Below are 13,374 nucleotides of genomic sequence, written 5' to 3' on the forward strand. Positions count from 1 at the left end.
CATTGTCCTTACTTTTATATTGCCATTGTGACTTCCTACGTCCCCATTTAGAATGGAAACAGCATATATTAACTGGTCACACTGTAATTAAACCCTCCCTCCAATATCTCCACTGGAGAGAGGGTGTAATTACAGCACGATAAACTTATTTCGGCAATTTCTGTTGTAATTGTGGACAGAGTAATAAATGATGGAGAAAGTTGACAGGGAATGCATGCAGGCGTAAGATTAGTATATTATAGATTGAAAGAAAGACAGAAAGAAATTGAGTGGTTTGACATTTACGTCCAAATCAGACTATATACTTACCTCGGTTTTGTCTCGTCAAATTCACGCCATTTCCTTTCTTTCCCGTGATTCCTTCTCCTTGATTCTCGATCAACATCTAAGTCAAACAGCAAGAGCCAAAAAGCAATGTGAACGAGTCCTTTTTAGGCCAGTCTAGCCTCGTAAGAATCAATTTCAACAGAATTCCTAAAATTAAGGTGCCGGATAGCCAAAGATCCACCCGTGGTGTGCTCGATTTCCACCCAGGGCATTGGAGCTCACAAATCAGATCTTCCCTGTGGGATTCTTCGAATCGGTTTTCTGCATTTTCCCTGGCAGATCCTCAAGAGTGAAAAATTGTACAGAAAAACATGGACACAAAATTTTTTTAAACTCCTCTGATAAGAACTCTTCTGAAGAACAATGAGATAACAGGCCAACATTTGCGATCAGAGGCTTCCCACAGGCGGACGCCTCCGACCAGCAAAATGTCTACGAAAGTACCTGGTGGCCCGGGAGGTACAGAGGCTGGCGATCCTGGGCTCTCGGGGTCTGCGCGGGCAGAGGTTCCCGTATCCTGGGGGCGCAAGCGGTTTGTAGGTGCTCCTGGGATCATGTGGGCTGGCCAACCAATAAAAGAAGGGAATTCCCATTCATACTTTTTGACAGTTCTGTACGTACGAAACTGTCATAAGTATGAATGGGGGATCACTTAAAAAAATACACCAACACATAAAAAAAAAAATTTTAAACATTACATATTTAAAATTAATTAAAATGCCATTTAATTAATATTTTAAACAAAAATTTTATTTTTTGGAAAAAAAATTAAATATTTTTACGAGGCTAAAAATAACTTACCTTTTTAAAGAGTATTTTTAATTTATAAATGAGTGATAAAATTTTATTTTTCTATTTTTAAACTCTTATACTGGTAACAGCTTTTACCAGGCGTAATAATTTGACAGGCATTCAGCGAGGCGGAAGTTGTGCAAATAGCTCTACTCTCCACCCACAGAGACCCATCTCCTGCGGATGCGGAGGATCTGTCAAGAAAATTCTTGACAGATCGCAAGTGCCGGGTTTCAGCACATGCGCTTCGCATACATAAACACCTCGTGCACACCCGTGGAGTTCGCAAAATACGGCCCCAGGGGTCAGAAAACACTGAAAATAAGCAGATGTGCAGTTAAAACATGAAAATCCGGATGTTGCTGTCCTAGCTGCGTGAAAATGGCATCTAGCCATCTGGCTCCCCATTTAAATGTATTAAACGGCATAAAGTACAAAAAGTTAGGGCCAGTCCATTTTCAGTCTAAGTACCTTTATAACAGTGTGACAAATCTTAATTATTGCCAAACATCTCGGGCACTGAAAATTGATTTCGACAAGTGAGGAGTCTCATTCCTTCTGTTTTTGGAGATTTAAAAAAATGTATTAATTCTTTTCACTTTTTCTCCCCTCGTCCTAATCCAATCTTTCTTTCCCTCAACTTTATTTTGCTTTCTGTACCTGATTTGACATTAAATTCACTATTCTAACTGACATCTCCTTGTTCAGACTCTGTGCTGTTCATTAACAATTCTTCAGCCTGATTGGTTAGAGACACACAGTTGCTTGCTCTGTTCACAGAGGTCACCGCCCCGTTTGATCTCTAACTTACACAACTTCCAGTGCAAAAGATCATAGAAATTAAACGGGCAAGGGCAAATGTAACTCACAGCAGGCTCTGTTCTCTTGCCTGCCGGTTACAGTATATTCTGGCCCAAATTTCTGCCGAGGCGAGATTGGGTGTCCTGTGTACAAGGGGACTGGGCCCTACTTTCTGGATCTAGGTATCAGTCCAGAGTGAGATGGGATGACAGTCAACTCTTTCTGACTGTTAGGCTCCTTTACTTCAATCCAGTTCCTTGTAGACAGCAAAAATTATGAATTTGGCAATCTTACTCAAATGGACAAATGTCACACTGGTACACTGACAGGGCACTCTTCCGAGTTTGAGGTGAGAAACATTGTTGGGCAAATTAAATGGAGCCTCACTCTGCATCTAATCTGACCTGATTAGACGTCAGGCACAGAGTGCCTGAAATGTCGTCTTCTACCCCCCAGCTCGAACATTCCTCGTCTTGATGAGCATAACTGTCGAACAAGCAACACTCTCTCAGAGGGCTGGGTACAATGGCAATACCTGGTTTATATAGGTTTGTGCTACTTCATACACTTTGTAATGGTCCCAGTTTTAAAAGAACTAAAAAAAGTTAATGGCTACATCTTCTTTCTTTTTATCTGTCTGCGTTTCTGTCTCCCAAGATTTTTCCTGCATAGTAAACAGGGATTCCTATCCAAAATAACAACAGAAAATGCTGGAAACACTCAGCAGGTCAGGCAGCCTGATCGAGGCCTGACCTGCTGAGTGTTTCCAGCATTTTCTGTCTTTACTTTAGATTTCCAGCATCTGCAGTATTTTGCTATTGTAAGGGATTCCTATCCATATTGTTTCACTGAAGCCAGGAAATTCACTGCATCTTTCTGTATGCATCTCACTCTGTATGCTTCTTACAAACTTTAAAGAACTCTGGACGTCCCAAAGTGCTATACAGCCACTTTTTGAAGTGTAGCCACTGTTGTAATGTAGGAAACGCGGCAGCCAATTTGCGCACAGCAAGTTCCCACAAACAGCAATGTGATAATGACCAGATAATCTGTTTTAGTGATGGTGATTGGGGGATAAATATTGGCCAGAACATCGGGGACAACTCCCCTGCTCTTCTTCAAAATAGTGCCGTGGGATCTTTTACATCCACCTGAGAGCGCAGACAGGGCCTCGGTTTAACATCTCATCCGAAAGATGGCACCTCCGACAGTGCAGCACTCCCTCAGCACTGCACTGGAGCAACAGCCTAGATTTTTGCGTTCAAGTCTCTTGAGTGGGACCTGAACCCATAACCCTCTGACTCAGAGGTAAGAGTGCCATGGCTGACACTGACTTGCTAATAGTCTGTGCCTCTCTCTCTTTTCACATTCAAAAATGGTTTTGTCTCTCCCTGGAGGTTGGGGGCCAGTGTGTGTTGCTTTGTTGTGCTTTGTGTTTTGCCATTTGCCCCAGCCCATCGCTGCATCGGAGCATGAAGCTCAGCCCCTCCTCCTTCATTCCCGCCTGTGAGAGCATGAGCACGGAAGCCGGGACGAGGGCAAATGGCAAACCAAGAATAGGAGCAAGTGAAGACATTAGAGTTGGAAAGAAGCTTATGGGGATATTGGGGGGGTGTGGAGGGAGAAAGGCCAAAGGTGAGAGGGAGTGATGCTAAGGCTTTGGCTGGGTGCAAATGTACAGGTTGGGACTAGGAAGGACTGATCGGGAATGCCAAAACCTCTCTGTTGCAGTGGCAAAGTGCAGATCCATAGGTGGTGGTGAGCTATGATGCTCTTATTCTCATGTGAATAGAATATGAAGCTTCAGCACCAGTATCATCACGAAAACTACAAGCAACATTCCCCCCAAGGTGCGCAGGCGCATGGCCCCACATCGATTAGGAGGTCCCAAGCAAGCCGTTCACAAGCTGCTGCCACTGAAAAAGATACCTTGCATGAAAAAAATTAGAGGGAACATTGGTTGTAAGTCAGCAGCTTAGAGTCTGTGAGTTGCAGCAGAGAGCCCTGGAACCCAGTGGAGGCTTAGTCAAGGAGTAACAGGGAACAGATTTCTTTTTTGAATGCAATTGGTTGAATCCCAAAAATGAACAGTCAGAAATGACAACAGACTGGGATTTGATTGGTTCCTGGTTGCATGGTTCTGGCCTGTGAGAGTGATTAAAGGGGCAGGATGACTGGATAGTGATCTCTGGTATGTGGTATCTGATTTCTCCAGAATCTAGGATATGATTACCTGAAGGGAACAGCAGTTTCCTTCAGCTTGGCCCAGTTGCTTAGCATCTTGCCTCCAAGTCAAAGCTTTTAATAAGAGAGAGAGAGAGAGAGAGAGAGAGAGAGAGAGAGAATTAAAAGAGAGAGATGAATGGCAGACAGGGGGGAAGAACTGCACCAACAGTACACCAACCTATGAAAATATGCTCTTACCTAATTTTAAATCTGCTCTTGCTAAAGATTCACCAGAACCGCAATAACGGAGGTCGGTCAGGGAGGAGGAAAGCGTCTTTAAAGAAGGAGATGCATCATTAGTGTCAAATACAAAAAGAAATAATCACCATCCATTGCTCTACTATGCAAATAAAGATTCTGGATAGTTACACACACAACAAAACATGCTCATTTCTTTCCGTTTTCTTTTACTGCCATTTTTACCATTCATTCTCTCCTGAACACATTGGGCCAGAATTTGCTGAAAAAATAACAACGCACGCCGTTGTTAATGTGCAAATCGGCCAGCAACTTGTGACAAGGAAGAGAAACCCCATGAATTGCGAAATGCCACAAGTTGTTGGACAATTTGCACCACTCCGTCGTTAGCCTCACGAAAATGTCAACTCGTCCTTAACCTCCTCGTGATTATCATGAAGTTGCTGCATTTTGCACATTAATTGCCCATTAAACTCGCCACAGCAAGTTAAGAAGTAATTAATAGCTTAAGTACCCTGTTAGTGTGATAATTGTTAATGACTGCCAATCAATCTCTCTGGCCCAGAAAGTGAACAATTATAAGTTGTTGGAAATTTTAAAAATATAAAATTTAAAATAAATACTTACTTTTCCTTTCTGTCTCGATATCTCTCTCTCTTAATCCAATCTTTCTTTCCCTCTCTTTATTTCTCTTTCTGTACCTGATTTGACTAATTCACCCTCCTTCTCAGTCCCTTCTTGTTTATTTCTCAATCCTTCAATTTCATTGGTTAAGGACTTACACAGTTCGTCCTGTTGTTCACTAAGGTCTCAGATGCCCTGTTGCCCTCACTGCGCTGTTATCTGCTCGCACTCCCAGCAACTCACACAGCAAAAAAAATTTGAGCTGAAGGGTACAGGAAAAAGTCTAACTAACTGGGCACGCCACAAGATACCCCGCCTCCAGCAAATCCTGGCCCAATTACTTTTTGCTGCAATAAAGTTTCACAGGTACCCTGTGGTACTCTTACACACACCCTCCAGGTAGCCAGTTTAGAGTTAGGTTGGTCCCCTGCCTGTCTCTTCAGTCACAGGTGACACTTGGCCTGGGGTGACCAGAGCAGAGATGGAAATATGGAAAATAATTAGAGTTAAAATCGTCAATAAACAAATTTTAATCATTGATTTTACCCAGTCTGGGCTGTTAGCTGATCTTAGCCAAAGCAGTGGTTGGACACTGCTGGTATTCCCTGCGCCCCTGACTTGGAGGAGAAAATTAGCAAGGGTCCTCCATAGATGACCCTATGGTCACTGCTCTCTAGTGACCCTTCCTGGAAAGTGCACATGTATAAACATTGGGCAAGAATGGGATGGGCTCAACTGCGATACCTTCCATGTACATTGTGTGATAGTCACTGTTCTGGCTGACATATGAAGAGGAGCCATTTGGGTGAGGTTTCAGAGAGTAGCAAGGACTCACGGAAGCGTAAGCCAAAATAGTTAGCACCTTCAGGAGAGAAGAGAAGAGAACGAGTAGGAGAAGGAAGTGGACTTGCATTTATATAGCATTTTACAACCAATTAATTACTTTTTTGAAGTGTAGCCGCTGTTGTTTTGCAGCAGCCAATTTGCATACAGCAAGGTCCCACAAACAGCAATGAGATAAATAACCAAATAATCTGTTTTTGTGGTGTTTGTTGAGGGATAAATATCAACCAGAACACTCTCTTGCTCTTTGAATAATGCCATGAGAATTGTTTTTATGTCCAGCTGAACAGACAGATGGGTTCTTAGAAAGATGGCACCTCTGACAGTGCAGGACTCCCTCAGTACTGCGGGTCAGTCTAGATTATGTGTTCAAGTCTCTGGAGTGGGACTTGAACCTACAACTTTCAAACTCAGAGGTGAGTGTTACCAGGTGAGAAGAGAAAAAAAAATCTGCGTTATTAACCCAATCTCCCTCTAACATTCCCAAAACAGCCATATTAAAATCAGATCCCCAAGCAGTCAAACTATCATAATACATTTAGTAAAAACAGTAAGTTATACCTTTAGTTAAAAAAATTCACGATTTTGAAAGCTGAATGTGGAAATATTAAGGGTTTGCATCCAGTTTAAAAAGCCTTTAAGTAAAAGCTGGGGCACACAGTTAAAACATGTAGATGCACCGTCCATACAATCTGTAATTTCAGAGTGTCCTTTCTCACCTTGTGAGTGCAATAACCCATGCTGGAGTATAGTTCCATGGGCACAGGCAGCCCTACACTACCTAGAATCAAAGAATAGTACAGCACAGGAGACCATTCGGCCCATGGTGCCTGTGGCGACTCTTTGAAAGAGCTATCCAATTAGTCCCACTTCCTTGCTCGTTCCCCATAGCCCTGCACAATTTTATCCTTTTCAAGTATTTTTTCAATTGCATTTTTAGTTACTGTTGAATCTCCTTCCACCACCCTTCCAGGCCAGAGAGTCTATTGTAAGCCAACAGTCTATTTTACAGCAATGTCTGTTTACTCAGCAGAGTTTGTTTAAACAGTGCACTACAGCAAACAGTCTACAGAGTCTATTTAAAAGGAATCTCTATGAACTACAGTAAACAGAACTCATTAGCGAAACTATAGCAACTTCTCCCAATAAAAGCAGGGAATTTCTTCAGCAAAATGCAGTCAGTGAAGGATCGTTACATACAAATTACATGCATAAAATCAATCCCAGTCACTTACAGCTGTGATTGATGGGGGGGATTACCCAATCGTCTCCATTCTGGCCGGGAATAGTGGCGTCACTATATGCAGCCCTCCCAGGCAGTGCATTCTAAATCAGAACAACTCGCTGCGTAAAAAAATTCTCATCTCTCCTCTGGTTCTTTTTTTCAATATTCTTAAATCTGTGTCCTCTGATTACCGACCCTCCTGCCAGTGGAAACAGTTTCTCTCTTTCTACTCTATCAAAACCCCTCATAATTTGAACACATCTAATAAATCTCCCCTTAACCTTCTCTGCTCTAAGGAGAACAATCCCAGCTTCTCTCGTCTCTCCACGTAACTGAAGTCCCTCATCCCTGGTATCGTTCTGGCAAATCTGCTCTGCACCCTCTCCAAGGCCTTGACACCCTTCCTAAAGTGTGGTGCCCAGAACTGGACACAATACTCTAGCTGAGGCCTAACCAGTGATTTAAAAAGGATTAGCATAACTTCAATATTTTTGTGCTCTATTCCTATATTTATAAAGCCCAGGATCCCATATCCTTTTTTAACAGCCTTATCAACTTCTGCCATCTTCAAAGATCTGTGTATGTGAACCTCCAGGTCTCCATGTTCCTGCACCCCCTTTAAAATTGTACTATTTAGTTTATATTGCCTCTCCTCACTCTTCACTGTATTAAATTGCATCGGCCATTTCACCTGTGACCATTCTTAGTGTGCGAGCCCGAAAGGTGAATTTTCACAGGATATTAGACAATGAAGCCGTCACAGTCAATGCCAATCCTGTTCGTGAAAGAAAAAAAGTGCCTTTCACGATCACTGGACATCCCAAAGCGCTTTACAGCCAATGAAGTACTTTTGGAATGTAGTCCCTGTTGTAATGTAGGAAATGCAGCAGCCAATTTGTGCTCAGAAAGCTCCCACAAACAGCAATGTGATAATGACCAGATAATCTGTTTTAGTGATGTTGATTGAGGGATAAATATTGGCCAGGACACCGGGGAGAACTCCCTTGCTCTTCTTTGAAATAGTGCCATGGGATCTTTTACATCCACCTGAGAGAGCAGACGAGGCCTCGGTTTAACGTCTCATCCGAAAGACGACTCCTCCGACAGTGCAAGCACTCCCTCCGCACTGCACTGCAGTGTCAGCCTAGATTTTTGTGCTCAAGTCTCTGGAGTGAGACTTGAACCCTCAACCTTCTGACTCAGAGGCGAGGGTGCTGCCCACTGAGCCACAGCTGACACTGTACACTTGTGCCCAATATGCAAGCATTTGCACTTTCCAGGATGGGGGTGACTGGATCGCGATTAGGAGTAGGAACCTTGGCAGATTATTGCCTCTCAAGGTGCTATGGCAAATTGAAGCACCTGAAATACTATCCCAACTATTTAGCTAATTCAGTGTAGAGCAGGATCGAATCTGGGACCTTCCCAATACAGTATACACACAGAAACTGAACCAGCAATATTTAGGTCTATGGCTCAGTTACATGCTGCCTTTCAACTGGGCCAACAGGGGGAGCAATTTGCATGGTTTAGATCTACTCACAAGCGGTGACTCATCAAAATTCAGTAAAGAAAAGCACACACACACAAAACACACATATATATGTACAGTATTGATCATGAATTTAATACTGTATTTTTAACTGTCTAACAATCTAAATATTTGTACTACAAAACACAGCTATTCACATTCTCATTCTAGACAGAGATGAACACTACCCCTGTACAAGGGTGAACCAAGACTTCTCGTCACTCTCCCCCACAACCCACGCCCAAAGTAACCTCTCCTAAATCTGCAATGCAAAGCCCACTGAAAACAGGAAGATGCAGCCGAATAAATCAGCTGCATGAGGACATGCCATCAGGAAAGACTGCTCGTTCCCTCTCTCCAGAGATGCAAAAAAAACCACAAAGGGAAGTAGCAAGCCAACGTGAAAAGAGAAGGCCTTGCTAAATTATGGGGAACACCGACAGGTTACAGGCACAGCCGTTGGAACACCATGGAAATTAGATGGCCGAGAGACTCTCACTTACCAACCAGATCCTCACAGAGAGACTGGATGCACACAAAAAACAGCAGGAAAAAAACATTTAAAATAATGCTGCACCCATCACTCATTTTGACTTCTCCCACACAAGCCTAGCTTTACTTAGCAGCAGACATGCTGAAGTAACACAGAGCACAGGGGGACCCTCTTGCAGTGTGTGTGGAGCAGCTGTGCTGGAGTGACACAGGAGTCCTTTGCAGCGTGCCAGTCTGACTCAGAGTGACACGGCTCCCAGGGATTTCCTCACAGCAGGTTTGCTTCACACCATTAGGGGCAATATTTACATTATCAGAGCTACAGTTGTAACAATAGGCAAACAATGCAGTGGAAAACATTGTGCGGTTTTCACTCTGGGAATCCTTTGTTTGATTATTTCCATAAGCTTAGACCTAACTAATTAAAGCACTGACCTGTTTCAACGGTTGGGCCGACTGCCTCTGCACGGTGGATTTGGATTCTACTTGCATGACCTTGTAACCAAATGGTGACACTGACTTTATATAGCTGACAAATCCTGAAAGAGACTTCTTAACTGTATTCACAAAGTCATCTAGAAAACAAAGAACAATTTGTTTTCTTCTGGGTAATTTCATTTTGCTCCATTTTCCCTTTCTGATTGTTTCCGCCATGTTCTTTGGCAGGGAACACAGACTGAAGGCCTACTGCAAGGCCCCTGCTAATCCCTCTCTGCAGCGAGTTGCCAGGAGGTGTGCGACAGCAGTTTGGAGCTACCTTCCTTGTGAAAAAGTGCCAGTTTGGCTCAGCACCTTCCCCAGACTGGACACACAACTAACAATGTGGGCAATCAATAGCCCAGTACATTGGAAATCCAATATGCTGTACCAAGTTATTTTCACGTTTTTTTAAATGACCTTTGGATGTCTCAACGAGATGGTCTTTATATCATCTACCAGTGCCTTCCAACATTTAAAACTATTAACAAATTTGTGATTTCCAATACCAGTACTGTACCCGTGTTATACAGTGACAGATCTGTACCCACCAGTACTGTACCCTAGTGTTAGTGACATACCTGTACCCACCAGTACTGTACCCATGTTATACAGTGACATACCTGTACCCACCAGTACTGTACCCGTGTTATACAGTGACAGACCTGTACTCACCAGTACTGTACCCTAGTGTTAGTGACATACCTGTACCCACCAGTACTGTACCCGTTATACAGTGACATACCTGTACCCACCAGTACTGTACCCTAGTGTTAGTGACATACCTGTACCCACCAGTACTGTACCTGTGTTATACAGTGACATACCTGTACCCACCAGTACTGTACCCTAGTGTTAGTGACATACCTGTACCCACCAGTACTGTACCTGTGTTATACAGTGACATACCTGTACCCACCAGTACTGTACCCTAGTGTTAGTGACATACCTGTACCCACCAGTACTGTACCCGTGTTATACAGTGACAGACCTGTACCCACCAGTACTGTACCCGTTATACAGTGACAGACCTGTACCCACCAGTACTGTACCCTAGTGTTAGTGACATACTTGTACCCACCAGTACTGTACCCGTGTTATACAGTGACAGACCTGTACCCACCAGTACTGTACCCGTGTTATAGTGACAGATCTGTACCCACCAGTACTGTACCCTAGTGTTAGTGACATACCTGTACCCACCAGTACTGTACCCGTGTTATACAGTGACAGACCTGTACCCACCAGTACTGTACCCGTGTTATACAGTGACAGACCTGTACCCAGCAGTACTGTACCCCAGTGTTAGACAGACATGTACCCACCAGTACTGTACCCCAGTGTAACAGTGACAGACCTGTCCCCACCAGTACTGTACCCCAGTGTTATAGTGACAGACCTGTACCCACCAGTACTGTATTGCAGTGTAATAGTGACAGACCTGTCCCCACCAGTACTGTACCCCAGTGTTACAGTGACAGACTTGTACCCACCAGTACTGTACCCCAGTGTAAGTGACAGACCTGTCCCCACCAGTACTGTACCCCAGTGTAATACAGTGACAGACCTGTACCCACCAGTACTGTACCCAGTGTAATACAGTGACAGACCTGTCCCCACCAGTACTGTACCCCAGTGTAATACAGTGACAGACCTGTCCCCACCAGTACTGTACCCCAGTGTAATACAGTGACAGACCTGTCCCCACCAGTACTGTACCCCAGTGTAATACAGCCCAAAATGCTGTGCCCAGACCTATCCCAGGTTTTGATGAAGAAAATCATTCACTGTTATCCATGGCCTTGCCAAGCTCCACATCCTCCACCAAACTGATTTCAGGATTCTCATCCTCAGCTTCTTACACTCTAAACTTCAGTTATTTCCTCCAGCTTTGTATTCCCACAACCACCCTCCTCACCTTTGTCACTGGCTTAGCCCTTGCCTCCCACATCTACCACTGGGAGCTGCACTGTGCCCCGGCCCTCTGGAACTCTTTCCAGAAATATTTGTTTTTTCTCAATGCTTTCAAAAGCCCATCTCTTCTATTCAATTTCATGCCCTCTTCAACTCCACAAGCTAGAGGGGGGAATCCCTTGGCAGGGTTGCTGTAACAATGACTTAAAGGCCCTGGGCACGTCTGTTTTGTATTGATCCATCTCTGTTTTGTATTGATCCATCATTCTCCCCGATTTTCTTCTCCGACCTCTTCACAGGAGGAATGACCTGCCCTCTGCTCTGCATTGGTGGATGCTTGGGAACATGGTGAGACAGCAATGCTCTCTGTTTACCACAAGGAAAGAGAAGTGGGCAAAATAACTTAACACAGGTTGGGATTGTCATGCAATACCTTCTGTTCAGTCAGAACATTTTAACCTCTAAAAACTTGAACTTACCCAGCCTTCGCCTTTTTACTGATATCCATTCAATGTCATCATTCGAAACCTGGACACTGGGGCAAAAAAAGACCAAATTGACATAAATTTAGGAGACAATATTCAAGGACTTACCTTCCATTAGAACAAAGTGCAGTTTTAAGGATTTCCTGTGAATGGCAGGGAGTTTCTCCACTGGGAAAAGTAGGGTAGAATGTGGGAGGCCAGCCAGAAGTGTGTTGAAATAGTCAAATCTAGAGGTAACAAAAGGCATGGATGAGGGTTTCAGCAACAGATGAGCTGAGGCAAGGGCAGAGTCGGGCAATGTTCCGAAGGTGGAAATAGGCGGTTTTAGTGATGGGATGGATATGTGGTCAGAAGCTCATTTCGGGGTCAAATTTGACACCAAGGATGTGAACAATCTGGTTCAGCCTCAGACAGTTGTCGGGAAGAGGGATGGAGTCAGTGGCTAGGTAGTTTGCAAGGACGGAGAGGTCAAGGGTTGGTTTTTTGAGGAGGAGGGTGATGACGGCAGATTTGAGGGAGAGGTGGACAGTACCTGAGGAGAGAGAACTGCTAACAGTGTCCACAGGGGAGCCAGAAAAGGAAGTTGGGTGGTCAGCCGTTTGGTGGGAATAGGGCCAAGGGAGCAGGAGGTGGGTCTCATGCACAAGATGTGAACAAAGGCAGGGAGGATGGTTTCAGCAGCAGTTGAGCTTGGGGGAGCGGGGGTGGTCCTGGGAGATCCGGCTCTCAGCGACTGGTTGGGGGGCCCTGGGTATACATGTTATCAAGAGGCTCGGGTGCGGGATGCAGGTGATCAAGTGCTGAGTGAATGCTCTGTTGTTGTGGCTCGGCCGGCCCCTCCCCTGCGGCCTAGCTGGCTCCGGACACCCACCTGGCGTAGTTCCTCTTGAGGGCGACAGCGCCGCTGCGGTTCGGAAGGCTGGGCGGCGGGGCTCCGGGCACGGCGGAGAAGAGCGAGGTGATGTTACGCTGGGCCCATTCGTACATGTCCGGCCGGACGGCCGGGGCTGGCGGCGAGGCCTGGGCTTAGGCCCGGCCGGTTACCAAGGAAACAGTGGGGGCGCGCAGACGCAGTCCGCGCTGGCGGCTGAGGTTTCAGCTTCAGCCCTGAGAGGAGGCTCGCTGAGGGCACTCCCAGATATTGTAGCTCAAATAAGTTTGTTAGAACTCAGCCTTTAGAGTCTAATGCAGCCCCTGAATCTTGTGCATATCTGAATCTCCGTCCCTAAACTTCTCTATCACTCTCTCCTTTAAGCTGCTCCATAAACCTACCTTTGGTCAAGCTTTTGGTCATCGGTGGAAATTGTGTTTGATAACACTTCTGTGAAGCACCTTGGGAGGTTTTACTCGTTAAAGGCGCTATATAAATATATAAGTTGTTGTTTATTGAGGCCGTGCCTTCAGCTGCCCCATGTCCTGGAATTCCATCCCCAAATTCA

The 13,374-nt window shown here is 44.8% G+C and overlaps 1 protein-coding gene across 5 annotated transcripts in view; it reads right to left on the reverse strand.

Annotated features, from left to right (window-relative positions):
- The window catches only part of LOC147119925 (sentrin-specific protease 2-like), a 116,853-nt gene extending 103,848 nt beyond the window's left edge, over positions 1-13,005 (reverse strand). For 2 of the 5 annotated variants that reach the window (XM_085985319.1, XM_085985317.1), the window contains exons 1-5: positions 12,807-13,004; positions 12,044-12,162; positions 9,495-9,634; positions 4,345-4,420; positions 310-385 (exon numbers count right to left, since the gene is read on the reverse strand). In XM_085985319.1, the coding sequence (XP_085841445.1) occupies positions 310-385; positions 4,345-4,420; positions 9,495-9,634; positions 12,044-12,162; positions 12,807-12,922 (527 nt within the window). In that variant the 5' untranslated portion in view covers positions 12,923-13,004. Of the gene's footprint in view, positions 1-309; positions 386-4,344; positions 4,421-9,494; positions 9,635-11,929; positions 11,986-12,043; positions 12,163-12,806 lie in introns of all 5 variants that reach the window. The other 3 variants (XM_085985322.1, XM_085985318.1, XM_085985321.1) reach the window with 3 other exon arrangements.
- Between the last annotated feature and the right edge of the window lie 369 nt (positions 13,006-13,374).

The sequence above is a fragment of the Somniosus microcephalus genome, chromosome 4 (assembly GCF_052327205.1).
Source record: "Somniosus microcephalus isolate GS21.2 chromosome 4, FLI_Smic_1.0, whole genome shotgun sequence".
Lineage (NCBI taxonomy): Eukaryota > Metazoa > Chordata > Chondrichthyes > Squaliformes > Somniosidae > Somniosus > Somniosus microcephalus.